This window comes from Dipodascopsis tothii, assembly GCF_038497935.1.
Source record: "Dipodascopsis tothii strain CBS 759.85 unplaced genomic scaffold V1510scaffold_27, whole genome shotgun sequence".
Classification (NCBI taxonomy): Eukaryota; Fungi; Ascomycota; class Lipomycetes; order Lipomycetales; family Lipomycetaceae; genus Neoaidaea; species Neoaidaea tothii.
In genome coordinates, this window is record NW_027118011.1 from 69,599 (window position 1) to 82,450 (window position 12,852).

At 70.0% G+C, this 12,852-nt stretch overlaps 5 protein-coding genes across 5 annotated transcripts; 2 read left to right on the forward strand and 3 right to left on the reverse strand.

Moving 5' to 3' along the window:
* The first annotated feature begins 562 nt into the window (after positions 1-562).
* On the forward strand, positions 563-2,859 carry V1510DRAFT_420785 (protein-tyrosine phosphatase-like protein). Its single transcript, XM_066934508.1, has one exon. It carries the CDS (start codon positions 624-626, stop codon positions 2,724-2,726), a length of 2,103 nt encoding a protein of 700 aa, XP_066787565.1. The 5' UTR covers positions 563-623; the 3' UTR covers positions 2,727-2,859.
* On the reverse strand, positions 2,857-5,421 carry V1510DRAFT_404344 (Indigoidine synthase A like protein-domain-containing protein; the record flags this gene model as incomplete). The annotated part of the gene is made up of 2 exons (XM_066932236.1): positions 2,857-4,122; positions 4,423-5,421. The coding sequence occupies 2 exons, from the start codon at positions 5,419-5,421 to the stop codon at positions 2,857-2,859; spliced, it is 2,265 nt and encodes a 754-aa protein (XP_066787566.1).
* A 1,488-nt stretch (positions 5,422-6,909) lies between these two features.
* Positions 6,910-7,762, forward strand: V1510DRAFT_397599 (uncharacterized protein; the record flags this gene model as incomplete). The annotated part of the gene is made up of 2 exons (XM_066931910.1): positions 6,910-7,274; positions 7,305-7,762. The coding sequence occupies exons 1-2, from the start codon at positions 6,917-6,919 to the stop codon at positions 7,760-7,762; spliced, it is 816 nt and encodes a 271-aa protein (XP_066787567.1). The 5' UTR covers positions 6,910-6,916.
* V1510DRAFT_420793 (general substrate transporter) lies at positions 7,582-9,841 on the reverse strand. Its single transcript, XM_066934509.1, has 3 exons — positions 9,535-9,841; positions 9,263-9,500; positions 7,582-9,231 (listed from the first exon to the last, which is right to left on the reverse strand). The coding sequence occupies exons 2-3, from the start codon at positions 9,490-9,492 to the stop codon at positions 7,791-7,793; spliced, it is 1,671 nt and encodes a 556-aa protein (XP_066787568.1). The 5' UTR covers positions 9,493-9,500; positions 9,535-9,841; the 3' UTR covers positions 7,582-7,790.
* Positions 9,842-10,158: 317 nt separating this feature from the next.
* V1510DRAFT_420795 (general substrate transporter) lies at positions 10,159-12,341 on the reverse strand. Its single transcript, XM_066934510.1, has 2 exons — positions 11,643-12,341; positions 10,159-11,607 (listed from the first exon to the last, which is right to left on the reverse strand). The coding sequence occupies exons 1-2, from the start codon at positions 11,867-11,869 to the stop codon at positions 10,212-10,214; spliced, it is 1,623 nt and encodes a 540-aa protein (XP_066787569.1). The 5' UTR covers positions 11,870-12,341; the 3' UTR covers positions 10,159-10,211.
* Positions 12,342-12,852: the final 511 nt, after the last annotated feature.

Here is a 12,852-nt window from a genome sequence, read left to right on the forward strand (position 1 = left end):
CCATCGCGACGTGCGCTCCGACCCACCGCCAACCCTGTCCGCGACCCGCAGCCGACGAGCCGCCGTCCGACCGACCGCGGCCGCTGTCTCGCCGCCGTCTCGCGACCGCCGTCGCCGCCACCGCGAGCCCCCTCGCCGAGGACCGACCGGCCGTGCCGCCGATGTCGTCAATTGAGCAGCGCGCCCTGCGGCGGGCGCCGCTGCCGCACTCGCTCAACCTCGGCCGCAGCCATCCAGGCGCCTTTTTCTGCGCGCCCGGGCCCGCCGAGAGCGACCACGCCGCCCGCGAGGGCGGCGCGATCGAGGACCAGGCCGGCGGGCCGCATTTGCATTCGCACCGGTTCCCGGACACGTTTTCGCGACCACGCTGCCCGGACGGCTGGGCCGACCGCGCAAGCGGGCCGGCCGATCTGCTGTCGCCGGCGCCCGCGCCGGCGGCGCCGGCGCTGGACTCGTTCTTCGACTTCCAGCCGACGCGGGCGGACAAGGTGTCGCTCGCGTGCCCGCTGGAGGGCTTTGCGGGGCCGCTGGCCGGCGGCGCCGCGGGCCCGGGCGAGGGCCCGGGCGGGTGGCCACGCTGCCGCGTCGACGTGCACGCGCCGGCGGCCGCGCCGCGGGCCCGCATGGCGCAGCCGCCCGGTTCGGCATCGTCGCACTCGTCCGTGTCGTCGGCGTCGTCGGCGTCGTCGCTCTCGTCCTTCCCCAACTCGTCGCCGTCGTTCTCCGCGCCGTCCATGTCGTCGTCGACCTCGTCTGTCTCGTCGCCGCTGGCGCCGCCGGCGGCCATGTCGCTGGCGGTGCCGTCGGGGCCCGTCTCGGGCGGCCTGGCGTCGCCGCTGACGCCCACGACGGTGTCGCCGCTGTCGTTTGCGCCGCCGGTGTCGCCGCTGACACACATGCCGCCCGGCGTGACGCCGGCGGACCTGGCGGCCGTCCACGCGATCCAGCCGCGCGAGCTGGCGGCCGAGCTGCGCGGCCCGGACGCCGGCTCGGTGCTGGTGCTCGACGTGCGGCCGTTTGTGCAGTTCCGCGCGCGCCAGATCGCGGGCGCGACCAACCTGTGCGTGCCGTCGACGCTGCTCAAGCGCCCCGCGTTCACGATCGCCAAGATCCTCAACTCGCTGGCCGCGGACGCGCACGCGAGCCTCGCCGACTGGCAGCGCGCGCGCAAGGTCGTGGTGTACGACAACGACGCCACCACGCTCGCGCCGTCGTCGGCCATCTTCCAGACGGCCAAGAAGTTCGTGCACGACGAGGGCTTCGCGGGCGAGATCTGCTACCTCAAGGGCGGGCTGTGCCAGTTCGCCGCGCAGTGCGGCGACCTCACGACGTGCCCGGCCGAGGCGCCGGCCTGCGACGCGCCCCGGCCGGCCCGCGACGCGTCGGTGCCGATCATGGCCGGGCTGCACATGCCGTCGCTCGCGTCGGCCTCGCCCGTCGAGCCGTTCTTCGCCGACATCCGCCAGAACGTCGACCTGGCCGACGGCGGCGTCGGCGAGCCGATCCCGATCTGCCTGCCGCCGAACCTGCTGGCGAGCCTGCCGCAGCAGTGGATCGCCGAGCTGCCGCGGTGGATGTCGGACCTGCTGGGGTCGGCCGAGGCGCCGGCCAAGGTCGCCGGCCGGTTCCTCCAGCTCGAGCTCGAGGAGAAGCGCCGGCTGCAGGACACGTACCTGAGCATGATGCACAAGCCGTGCAGCCTGGCGGCCAACCGGCTGTTCACCTTCGCGAGCGCGCTCGAGCGCGTCACCAAGAACCGCTACAAGAGCATCTACCCGTTCGACCACACGCGCGTCAAGCTGCGCACGGAGCGCGCGGACGCGCAGTCGGACTACATCAACGCCAGCCACCTCCGGGCCGAGGGCAGCCGCACGCGCTACATCGCCACGCAGGGCCCCCTGCCCGAGACCTTCTCGGACTTCTGGTCGGTCGTGTGGGACCAGCGCGTGCGCGTGATCCTCATGCTCACGCCCATCCAGGAGGGCGGCCAGGTCAAGTGCGACCTCTACTGGGCCGACCGCACCTACGGCCAGTTCGTCGTCGCCAAGCTGTCCGAGGAGGTGCTCGAGCTGTCGCCCGAGACGCGCACCACCGTGTGCGTGCGCCAGTTCGCGCTCACCCACACCGCCGAGCCGTTCTCGCCCATGCGCCAGGTCATCCACATCCAGTTCGAGGGCTGGCCGGACCTGGGCACCCCGTCCAACCCGCTCGACCTCGTCTCGCTCATCAGGCTCACCAAGAGCTACAACCTGGGCACGGTCGACGCGGCCGACATCCACCGGCTGCGCACCGTGGCCGGCCACTCGCCCTGCCGCGGCGTGCGCGCCGGCGCCTGCCGCGACTGCGCGTCGGTGCGCTCCAACACGCCGCACTCGGACGAGGCCGCGCAGCGGCCGATCGTCGTGCACTGCTCGGCCGGCTGCGGCCGCACCGGCACCTTCTGCACGACCGACAGCGTCATCGACATCCTCGAGCAGCAGGACACCCAGGCGCTGGCCGGCGGCGACGCGGCCGCCGTGCGCCGCGAGCTCGTGCGCGACGTCGACCTGGTCTCGCGCGTGGTCCACGAGCTGCGCACCCAGCGCCTGTACATGGTCCAGAACCTGCGCCAGTTCGTCATGTGCTACGAGGCCGTGCTCACCTGGAAGCTGCTGCGCCTGCGCGAGCGGCTGGCCGGCCCCGACGGCGCGCCCGGCCGCGTGGCCGCCCCCGACATGCATTCATGAAGCCATCACTGAATTTTGGAACGGAGTTTTTTGTTTATTGCCGCGTCATCACGGCCGACGGGCCGTCTGTACGATACCACCGCTGCGCACCTCGGGACGGCCGGAGATGATGAATAAATGGTATGCTGCCCTACCCGTCGATCTCGGAGATGAACGGCGAGACTGCGAACCGGCTCTTGATCGTGAGCACGGCTGCGCGCTGCGCGCGCTGCAGCACGCCCGGCAGCGCGTCCAGGTCCCAGAGCGCCGAGGCCGGGTGTGCGCCCGCGCTGGCGCCGGCGGCGGCCACGAGCTGGCTGAGCAGCACGCCTGCGAACGTGTCGCCGGCGCCGGTCACCGACACGACGTGGCTGACGCCGTCGGCCGGCAGCGACCGCGTGTGGAAGTCGAGCGTGGCCGCGCGGTGGTGCATCACGACGACCGCCCACTGGCCGGTCGCGCTCGTGTAGACGATGTAGTCGGCGCCGGTGACGAGCGGCCGCGGCGCGCGGCCGGCGCCGAACCCGGCGCGCGTGAACCGCAGCTCCTCGGCCGGCACCAGCTGCACCGACAGCACGCCGTGTGCGCCGAACTTGACAAACACGTTCGGGATGTACGGCAGCAGCTGGAACGCCTGCTGGACCGTGCCGGCGGCCACCAGGCCGTCCAGGTGCGGCCGGCAGCTGCGCTCGAGCGCCTCGACCGCGTCGCGGAAGCCCTGGCCGTCGCCGAAGCCGCCCACGACGTCCCACCAGCCGGGGCGGTCGAAGAGGCCGTCGGCGCGGGCCTGGGCGAACATCTCGGCGAGCTCGAGCGCGTTGGGCGTGGTCACGTGCACGTGGACGCCGGGCACCGCCTCAGTTACCCGGCCCAGCACCGCCACCGCGCCCCGCGCCTTGAGCACCGCCGTCGGCTCGACCAGCACCCACGCGTCGCGCCCCGGCCGCCGCGCCTCGGCCAGCACGGCCGCCAGCGCGGCCGGGCCCAGGTTGGCGTCCACGCCGACCCACTTGACGCGGCCGGCCGCGAACGCGCGCGCGAACTCGGCCGCGATGTGGCCGGGGTCCATGTTCTCGACGATGTCCATGTCGCCGCAGGCCACGATCAGGTCGCCCTTGGCGTCGTGCATGGCGATGTAGCGGGCCGTGCGCTGCGTGTCCGAGCGCGCGACGCCGGAGAGGTCGAGCGCGGCCAGGCCGGAGCGCACGAGCGCGTTGTGGACGCTGTCGCCGTCGACCGGGGGGAAGAGCTCGGCCTTGAGGTCGGCCGCGCCCAGCTCGGACCCGACGGCGGAGACGACGCGGACGGGGCCGCCGCCGGCGGCGGCGGACGCGTAGGACGCGGCGAGGGCGAGGTTGAAGCCGACGCCGCCGGGCGTCTGGTGGATCGAGCCGGGGTTGGACGTGTGCAGCCACGACTGGGTGCGGTCGAGCGAGGCGTGCGAGAGGTCGCAGGTGAGATCGACGGCGATGGCGCCGACGACGAGACAGGCGGGGGGCGGCGGGGGCGGCGGGGGGGACGGCGCGGGCGGCGGGGACGGCGGGGACGGCTCAGACGGCTCGGACGGCGCGGACGGCGTGGCCGCTGCCGCCGCCGCCGCCGCCGCCGCCCGTCCCCTCCCGCCCACCAGCCCGCCCTCTACACCGGCCTGCACGGCCACGTCCCGCAAGGTCTACCATTAACACTACATACAGCGTCGGCGCAGCTAGACACTTACCTCCTTCGCGGAGAGAGCCTTGGCGATCTGCGCGCCGACGAGAATGTTGTTCTTCACAAACGCAATGTTGCAGTCCACGCTGCGCCCCTCGGTGATGTTCATGATGCGCTCGAGCAGGAACGGCGTGATGGCCTTGCCGCGCACGTCGCCGACAATGGCGTCCTGGCAGGCCTGGTCGATGGCCACGTCGATGACCGCGGCCGGGATCTCCACGTCCGGCGGCGGCGGCACGCAGAACATCATGCCCGTCTGCAGCCGCAGCAGGTTGTTGTTGGCGTGGATGACGGCCGCGGCGTCGGCCGGCGTCTCGAAGTTGAACGGCGACGCAATGCCCGAGTCGCGCGAGTAGAACGCGGGCAGGTTGGTGCCCTTGGGCCCGTACGTCGACACGTGCACGCCCTTGGTCTCGAGGTACTCGTACGTCTTGGGCAGGTCGAGGATGGCCTTGGGGCCGGCGCACACGACCGCGACCGGCGTGCGGCCGAGCTCCTCGAGGTCGGCCGAGACGTCCATGGTCGTCTCGGCGCCGCGGTGGACGCCGCCGAGGCCGCCGGTCGCAAACACCTTGATGCCGGCGAGGTGCGCCAGGATCATGGTGCCGGCGATGGTCGTGCCGCCGGTGACGCCGTGGGCGATGCAGTACGCGAGATCCCGCCGCGAGACCTTGAGGTAGTCCTTGCGGGCCTCGCACAGCATCTCGAGCTCGGCGCCGGTGACGCCCACGCGGGGGACGCCGCGGACCAGCGCGATTGTCGCGGGCACGGCGCCGACGCTGCGGATGATCTGCTCGGCGTCGCGCGCGAGCTCGAGGTTGCGGGGGCGCGGCAGCCCGTGCGTGACGATCGTGGACTCGAGCGCGACGACCGGCTTGCCGGTCAGCACGGCGTCGCGCACCTCCTCGGCGACCTCAATGTGCGGCGGAAAGATGTGGACCGACCGCGCCAGCCGGGCGACGGACTGGCGGGCCGACGGCCGGGCGAGCGAGCGAACGAAGACCATTGCGAAGTGACGATCGGCTGGGACGTGAGGTGCTTAAGTAGCGGCCCACCCGAACCGCGCTACGGCTGAGCCACGCTACGGACGCTACGGGCGCTACTGAGCCCGCTACGGTAGCGCCGGCTGGGTGCCGATAAGCTGGAGTGCGCGGGGACGGGGCGACGCCGGCGGGCGGGGACGGGCGGCGGCGACGGCGACGGCGACGGCCGCACCGCCACACGCACCGCCACGCGAGCCGCACGAGCCGCACGAGCCGCGCGGGCCGGCTGGCCGGAGCCGGGGCCGGCCTGCGGCGACGTGAGTCAGGCGCCACCGCCGCGGGCCGTCGCGGCGAGATAGCTGCCGGAGGCGCTAGGATAGTGCATTGCTAGTGCGAGGGCAAGGCGCGGCGCGGCGTGAGCCGCACGGCGTGCGGCTGCGGGCCGGGCGGCGGGTGCGGCGGTGCGAGCCGCATGGCGTGCGGCGGTGCGAGCCGCATCCCGTGCGGCGGTGCGAGCCGCATCCCGTGCGGCGGTGCGAGTCGCGTCCCGTGCGGGTGCCAGCCGCATGGCGTGCGGCGGTGCGCGTCGCGTCCCGTGCGGCGGTGCCAGCCGCATCCCGTGCGGCGGTGCGAGTCGCGTCCCGTGCGGCTGCCAGCCGCATCCCGTGCGGCGGTGCGAGTCGCGTCCCGTGCGGCTGCCAGCCGCACCCCGTGCGGCTCACCCTGCGCCCCGCCGCGCCCCGCCGCGCCACTACCGCCGCAGCCACCGCCGCAGCCATCCCCCGCCACCCGCCGGCCGGTCGGAGAACATGACGTCCATGATGCACGGCGGGTCGCGCCCCGCCGGCCGCCGGCGCCACTGCGTCAGCGGGCTCCGCGCACACGTACCTTCCAGCGCCGGCGCGGCCGGGTCAGCGCGGCGTCCGGCGGCGCGCGATCGCGTTCGTACTCGATCTCCGGCGTCCAGGCCGGCTGTGGCGTGCAGTTTTGCGTGTAGGCCGCGGGCACTCGTGGCACATCGTGGCGCGGGGCCCCGCGGTCGTACGCCGCGCGCCCCCCCCGCCCCCGCGGCACGTAGCTGTAGATCGGGCCCTGGTAGGTCTTGTCGGCCGGCGCAAACGGCGCCGGCAGGCCGTTGTCGATGACCACGACCAGCTCGTCGCCCTCAACCTTGTACTGGACCGAGTCGCTGTACCACTGCATCGTCGGGGCCGGCGCGCCCTCCGCCCGGCGCGCCAGCGCCATGCACCCCGCGGCGACGGACCGGCGCAGCCACGACTTTTCGAGCTGCACCGGCCCGCCGGGCCAGCGGTAGTCGTTCGAGATCATTGCCGAGAGTGGGCGGCCGGCGGCCTGGTCGGCACGACGGCATCGCGATCGGCCGGCCCGGGCCGTTTGGCGCAGCGGCCGGCGCGCGCCGGGAGATCCGCGGTTCGAGCCCGGCGTGCGGCGCTAGCGCCGCACGCCGTGCGGCGGGCCCAAGGCGAAATTTTCGCTCCCTCCACTCCGCTCCGCACAATGTCCAACGACAGCATCAAGGACGAGATCCGCCGGCTCACGGAGCAGCTCGAGCGGCGGGCCAATCCCGCCGGCTGGACGCAGCCCCGCGCGCCCTACAACCCCTATGACCCGACCGACCAGCGGCCCGCCCAGGGCTACCCGTCCGAGTTCATGCAGCCGATTCGCCGCGAGCTGGCCGACGCCTCGGACGAGCAGTTCCGGTACGCGCAGTTCCGCGAGCAGATGAAGCGCGCCAGCTTCACGCCGCGCCCGCCCAGCGACCTCTATCCCGGCCAGTACAAGGTGCTCAAAAAGGCCCTGCCGGCCGCCGCCTTCAGCCGCGGCATCAACATGGTCTCGGTCACGCTGACCGCCAGTAAGTCGCCGCCCGGCCCCGCTGACCCAGTCATCGTCTCCTACGCCGTCTTCTTCTACCGCTGGAACGAGGGCTACGACAACGTGTTCTCGGACGCGTACCGGTACCAGCTCCGGCTGAAGGAGAAGTACCTCGGCCCGCTGTCGAGCCAGGAGGTGGCCGACCTCAGGCCGCGGCCGCGCGGCTACGCCGTCCGCGAGGTCGACCTGCCCCAGGGCCCCGACCAGACCTTCACCGAGTCCGAGTGGGCCATGGAGCGGCCCCGCCGGTCGCACATCATGGAGGCCGAGCGGATACGGCAGGCCCGCGAGGAGCAGCACCTGCGCGGGCTCGCCGGCGCCGCCGGCGCCGCCGACGCCGCCGAGCTCTCGCACGACGAGTGGTACGACCGGCTCGTCGCCAAGGACGCGCCCGCGCCCGCGCCCAAGCTGGACGCCAGCGCCGGCTGGAGCTTCAACCCGCTCGGCATCTTCGGTCGCGGCAAGTAGCCCGGCCCTGTACATAGCCATCTATTCTCTATAGCAGGTCCTGCTCGGCCTCGGCCTCGGCCGCAAGCAGCGGGTCGCTGGCCCGGCCGCGCTGGCTCGGCACGGACGTGATCGAGTCCGCAGACGTGTCGGCCGTGGAGTCCACAAACGTGCTCGTCGCGCCGCTCGTGTCGCTCTCCGAAGCCTCCGGCCCGGCCGCGCGCTTCCGCCGGCGCTCCAGCAGCCGCTCGTGCTGCTTGAACACGTCGCTGTCGCTGCCGGTCCGCCACGGCGGGATCTCGTCCTCCCAGATCAGGTCGATCTCCTCCAGCGTCTTGCCCTTGGTCTCCGGGAACAGGAAGTACACGTGGAAGGCCATGGCCACCAGGAAGACCGAGAACACGATGTACGTCCGCCACTGGATCTTCTTGAACAGCACGGGCACGAAGAACGCAAACATGGACGTGAAGATCCAGTTGCACGACACGCACAGCCCGTTGGCCGTCGCCCGCTGCTTGAGCGGGAAGATCTCGGACACGTACACCCACGCGCCCGGGCCCCACGTCGGCGAGAACGCGGCCACGAAGACGTAGTTGCACAGGATGATCGAGTTGGCCGCGAACCGGTCCGGCACCGCCCACTTGATCTCGGTGTTGCCGCCGACCGAGTCCACGTAGTGGCCGGCCGCGCCCATGATGGCGCCGACCAGGAACATGAACACGGCCATCACGACCGCGCCCGAGATCAGCAGCGGCCGCCGGCCCCAGTCGTCGATGTGGAACAGCGCCGGCACGGTGAAGACCACGTTGACGACGTACTGGATCGCCGACGAGATCAGGTTGGCGTTGCCCGAGTACCCGGCCATGGCGAACGTGTAGACGACGTAGTACATCATCACGTTGATGCCCGTCAGCTGCTGCCAGACCATGGCGCTCAGGCCCGTCAGCGTGCGGAACCGCGTCTTGGCCTCGAACAGCGAGAGCACGGTCACGTCCTGCGACATGCGCTCGATCTCGACCGCCTCGCGGATCTCCTGGACCTCCACCGTGACCGCGTCGTTCTCGATGTCGCCGTGACCCTGGATGCCCGCGATGATCTCGACGGCCTCGTCCCACCGGTCCTTCGACGCCAGCCACCGCGGCGACTCGGGGAACCCGGCCAGCGCAAAGTACAGCGCCACGCCGGGGATCGCCTGGATGCCCCACGCCGTCCGGAACGACTTCGGGCCCTCCATGAACGTGCACGCGTACGAGATGAAGAACATGATCGTGATGCCCCACGTAATCGACCACTGGAACAGGCCCACCAGCCGCCCGCGGATGCGCTTCGGGCTCAGCTCGGCGATGTACACCGGCACCTGCGACGAGCAGATGCCGATCGACAGCCCGCCAATGAACCGGCCCAGCATCAGCTGCCTGACGCCCGTCACCGAGCACTGCACCAGCGCGCCCACGACCCAGATAATCGCGCCTATCTGGATGACCCGTTTTCTGCCGTCAGCGCGCCCGGCCCGCCGCGTACCTGCCCATCTTGTCCGAGAACTTGCCGGACGTGATTGACCCAAAGAACGAGCCCACGGCCATGACGGCCGTGATCATGCCCTGCTGGACGTCGTTGGGGTAGTTGAAGTACGCGCGGTACGTCTCGTTGTCGACGAACGCGGCCACCGACGACACGTCCATGCCAAAGAGCATGCCGCCGATGGTCGACGACGCGGCCACGACGTACGGGTTGTAGGTCTTGGTCGGCATTTCGCGCTCTGCGGTCAGCGGGCCCACTCTGCCGTCACTCACAGCGTCAATTAGGGCTCACGAGGGTGCGGATACGGTCGCGACGGCCTTTATAGTTGCGCGCTCGTGTAGCGGCTCCGTCGGGTGCGCGGTAGTGAGAAGCCGGTCTGGGGCGTCCGCGAGAGCGATGGCGTCTATTATCGCGATAGCCCAGACGGCCTGGGACCGACGGACTTGCCGAGGACACACGGCGGACCCAGTTGGGACTAAACGCAGTGGTCGTGCGCACGCCCCTACAAAACCCCGCTGGGACGATTCCGGGTCCGGACCAGTGACCCGCGCGGCGCCGCGGCACCGCGGGAGCGGCGGCCGCTGGACCTGCAGCGGACCTGCAGCGGGAGCGCCCGCCGCGGTGGGGCGGCCGCCGCGCGGGTCAGGGGCGCACAGCCACGCTCAGGGTTTCGGCTATATGGCTGTGCGGCTGCTGCGGTCCCGATAACCCTGAGGGCACCTCGGTCCCGTGACAGCGATTACAAGACAACTTTTAGGCGGGCGGTGGCGGCCAAGTCACAGCCGGCCGCGCCGCACGCGCGTCCAAGTCACACGCGGCCGTCCAGCCGCACAAATCCAGCGATTTCACGGGGCGCGCCACACCCGCCAAGGGGCTACCCCGGACTACGGCTAGCATATCTCAAATGGTCATTCTAGTGTACACTGATGCCCAAAACCCCGTTGTGCTTTCACGCCGACAGCGTGTCCGACCGCTGCTCGTCCGCGTACTCCTTGTGGCCGTGGGCAGCCTTGGTCGGCGCCGCGGTCAGGTCGCGGTTGAGCGCAAACTGCGAAAAGTCCGTCTTGCTGCTCTTCCACGCCGGCACACGCTGCTCCCAGATCAGGTCGATCTCCTCGAGCGTCTTGCCCTTGGTCTCGGGGAACAGGAGGAACACGTGCAGAGCCATGCACAGGCAGAACACACCAAAGATGATGTACGTCTTCCACTGGATGTTCTTGAACGCGGGCGGCACGAAGAACGCGAGCGCAAAGTTGAAGATCCAGTTGGCGGCCGCGCAGACGCCGTTCGCCAGCGCGCGCTGCTTGAGCGGGAAAATCTCCGAGACGTAGACCCACGAGCCGGGGCCCCACGTCGGCGCGAACGTGGCCACAAACAGGTAGTTGAAAGCGATGACGGCCTTGGCGGCATGCTTGTTGGGCACCGACCACCGGATGGACTCGTTGCCGTTCACCGACGGCACCCAGTGGCCGTACTTGCCCATCAGGCCGCCGACGAGGAACAGCCACATGGCCTGCAGGATGGCGCCCGAGATCAGCAGGCGGCGGCGGCCCCAGCTGTCGATGAACAGCAGCGCCGGGATCGTCATGACCACGTTGATCACGTACTGGATCGACGACGAGATCAGGCCGCTGTTGCCGGTGTAGCCGGCCATGGCGAACGTGTAGACGACGTAGTACATCATCACGTTCATGCCCGTCATCTGCTGCCAGATCTGGGCCCAGATGCCGGTCATGGTGCGCGCGATCGAGTCCTTGCGGAACAAGTCCAGCAGCGTGATGTCGGCCGACTCGCGCTCGATGCGCACGGCCTCGCGGATCTCCTGCATCTCGAGCTGCACATAGTCGTTGGCGTACTCGGCGGGGTCGCCCGACGTGGGCGCCGCGGCCGCGCCCTCCACCGGCTTCTCGCCAGCAGGCTTGTTGTACCGGCCCTGCACGCGCGAGATGATGTACTCGGCCTCGTCCCAGCGGTCCTTGGACGCGAGCCACCGCGGCGACTCGGGCAGGATGAACAGCACAAAGAACAGGACGAAGCCGGGGACCATTTGGATGCCCCACGCCGTGCGGAAGCCGGACGAGCCGTTCATGAACGTGCAGCCGTACGAGATGTAGAACATGATCGTGATACCCCACGTCACGGCCCATTGGAACAGGCCCACCAGCCGGCCACGGATCTTCTTCGGGCTGAGCTCGGCGATGTACACCGGCACCTGCGACGAGCAGATGCCAATGGCCACGCCTGAGATCACACGGCCGCAGATCAGCTGGGCCAGGTTCTGGACCGAGCACTGGATCGCGGCGCCGATGATCCAGATCATAGCACCAATCTGGACCGATTTTTTTCTGCAGAGTCAGTCCTGTGACGCCACGCGACATACCTTCCCAGCCGGTCAGACACAAAGCCCGACGCCAGCGAGCCAAGGAACGAGCCGCCGGCCATGGACGCCGTGATACCGCCCTGCGTGATATCGTTCGGGTAGTTGAAAAATTCGCGGTAGTTCTCGTTGTCGACAAACGCCGAGATCGACGAGATGTCGAAGCCGAAGAGCATGCCTCCGACGGTCGCGGACAGCGCGACCACATACGGGTTGTAGGTCTTGTACATCTTGAAGAAGGCTTAGTCGTGACCGTCGTGTGGGGATCTTGAGGGCTTATATACGGCGTCCAGGCCAGCAAAGACTTTTCTCCGCGATTAATCTGGATCATGGGATCTCCACATGCTGGGGAGTGAGCCTTGGCCACCTTGCTACATTAAGATTTCTGCAGAATTCTGATTTGCCGTCGCAGAGCTTAATTACTATGCGATGACGGGGCGCGCGGCACATGGCAATCGAACGCGGTAGACGAATCGCAGTGCGCCTGCGGGCTTCGCCGACTAGCACTGCCGGCTGCGGCCAGACACCGCGTCCCCGGCCCAGTCCAACAGGCCCCGTGCCTCTCTGCCCGCCACGATGAGCTCACGGGGCCGGGGCCGAAAGCTTGCCGCGGAAGCTGGCACCGCCCCGCCAGCTGCTGCCCGCATGTGCGCCGCGGCCGGAAGCCTGCACGTCTACTGGCCCGCGGCCTGGCCGGCTACGCGGCAGACGGGCGCTTGCGGGCTCCGGAGAAATTTGCAGAAAGCGAGCGGTAGTCGATGATGTAGCTATGACACTATCCCATTGCACCATTCCCGATTTGGATTTTCGCAGAATTCGCGAACCTTATTTTTTCCTCTTGCTGCGCGATGGCTCGACGGATCCGATGGTCACCTGCCGTATGCGGCAGGAGGCGTTGCTCCGCGATGCAATTTCCACCGTCCCGCATAGGTGTTACCGTCGAGTACCAAAAACGGCCTAAAGTAGCCACCCCGCCAGAGTCTGGTGGCCTTTGCTCCGCCATTACAGAAGGTGGGGTACGGAAGGTGCGGAAGCGAGCCCCCCACTAGTAAGAATGTTTTTCCGGAGGCCCAGGTTCGCGATCGAACACGGCGCCGCAAGCTGGCGGAGCCACGAACCATGGAGTGGGCGCAGCTGCCCGCAGCGGTCAGCCGGCCGTGGCACCGCTCCGCGGCCCGCGGACGAGGCCCGCGGCCCGCGGCTTGGCCGCCGA

Bases quoted from the DNA above. Each gene is read 5' to 3' on its own strand.
- V1510DRAFT_420785 (XM_066934508.1), top strand. From the start codon at position 624: ATGGCGCAGCCGCCCGGTTCGGCATCGTCGCACTCGTCCGTGTCGTCG.
- V1510DRAFT_420793 (XM_066934509.1), bottom strand. From the start codon at position 9,492: ATGCCGACCAAGACCTACAACCCGTACGTCGTGGCCGCGTCGTCGACC. The intron at 9,232-9,262 runs GTACGCGGCGGG...CGCTGACGGCAG, and splicing joins TTCTCGGACAAGATGGGCAG to AAAACGGGTCATCCAGATAG.
- V1510DRAFT_420795 (XM_066934510.1), bottom strand. From the start codon at position 11,869: ATGTACAAGACCTACAACCCGTATGTGGTCGCGCTGTCCGCGACCGTC. The intron at 11,608-11,642 runs GTATGTCGCGTG...CTGACTCTGCAG, and splicing joins GTGTCTGACCGGCTGGGAAG to AAAAAAATCGGTCCAGATTG.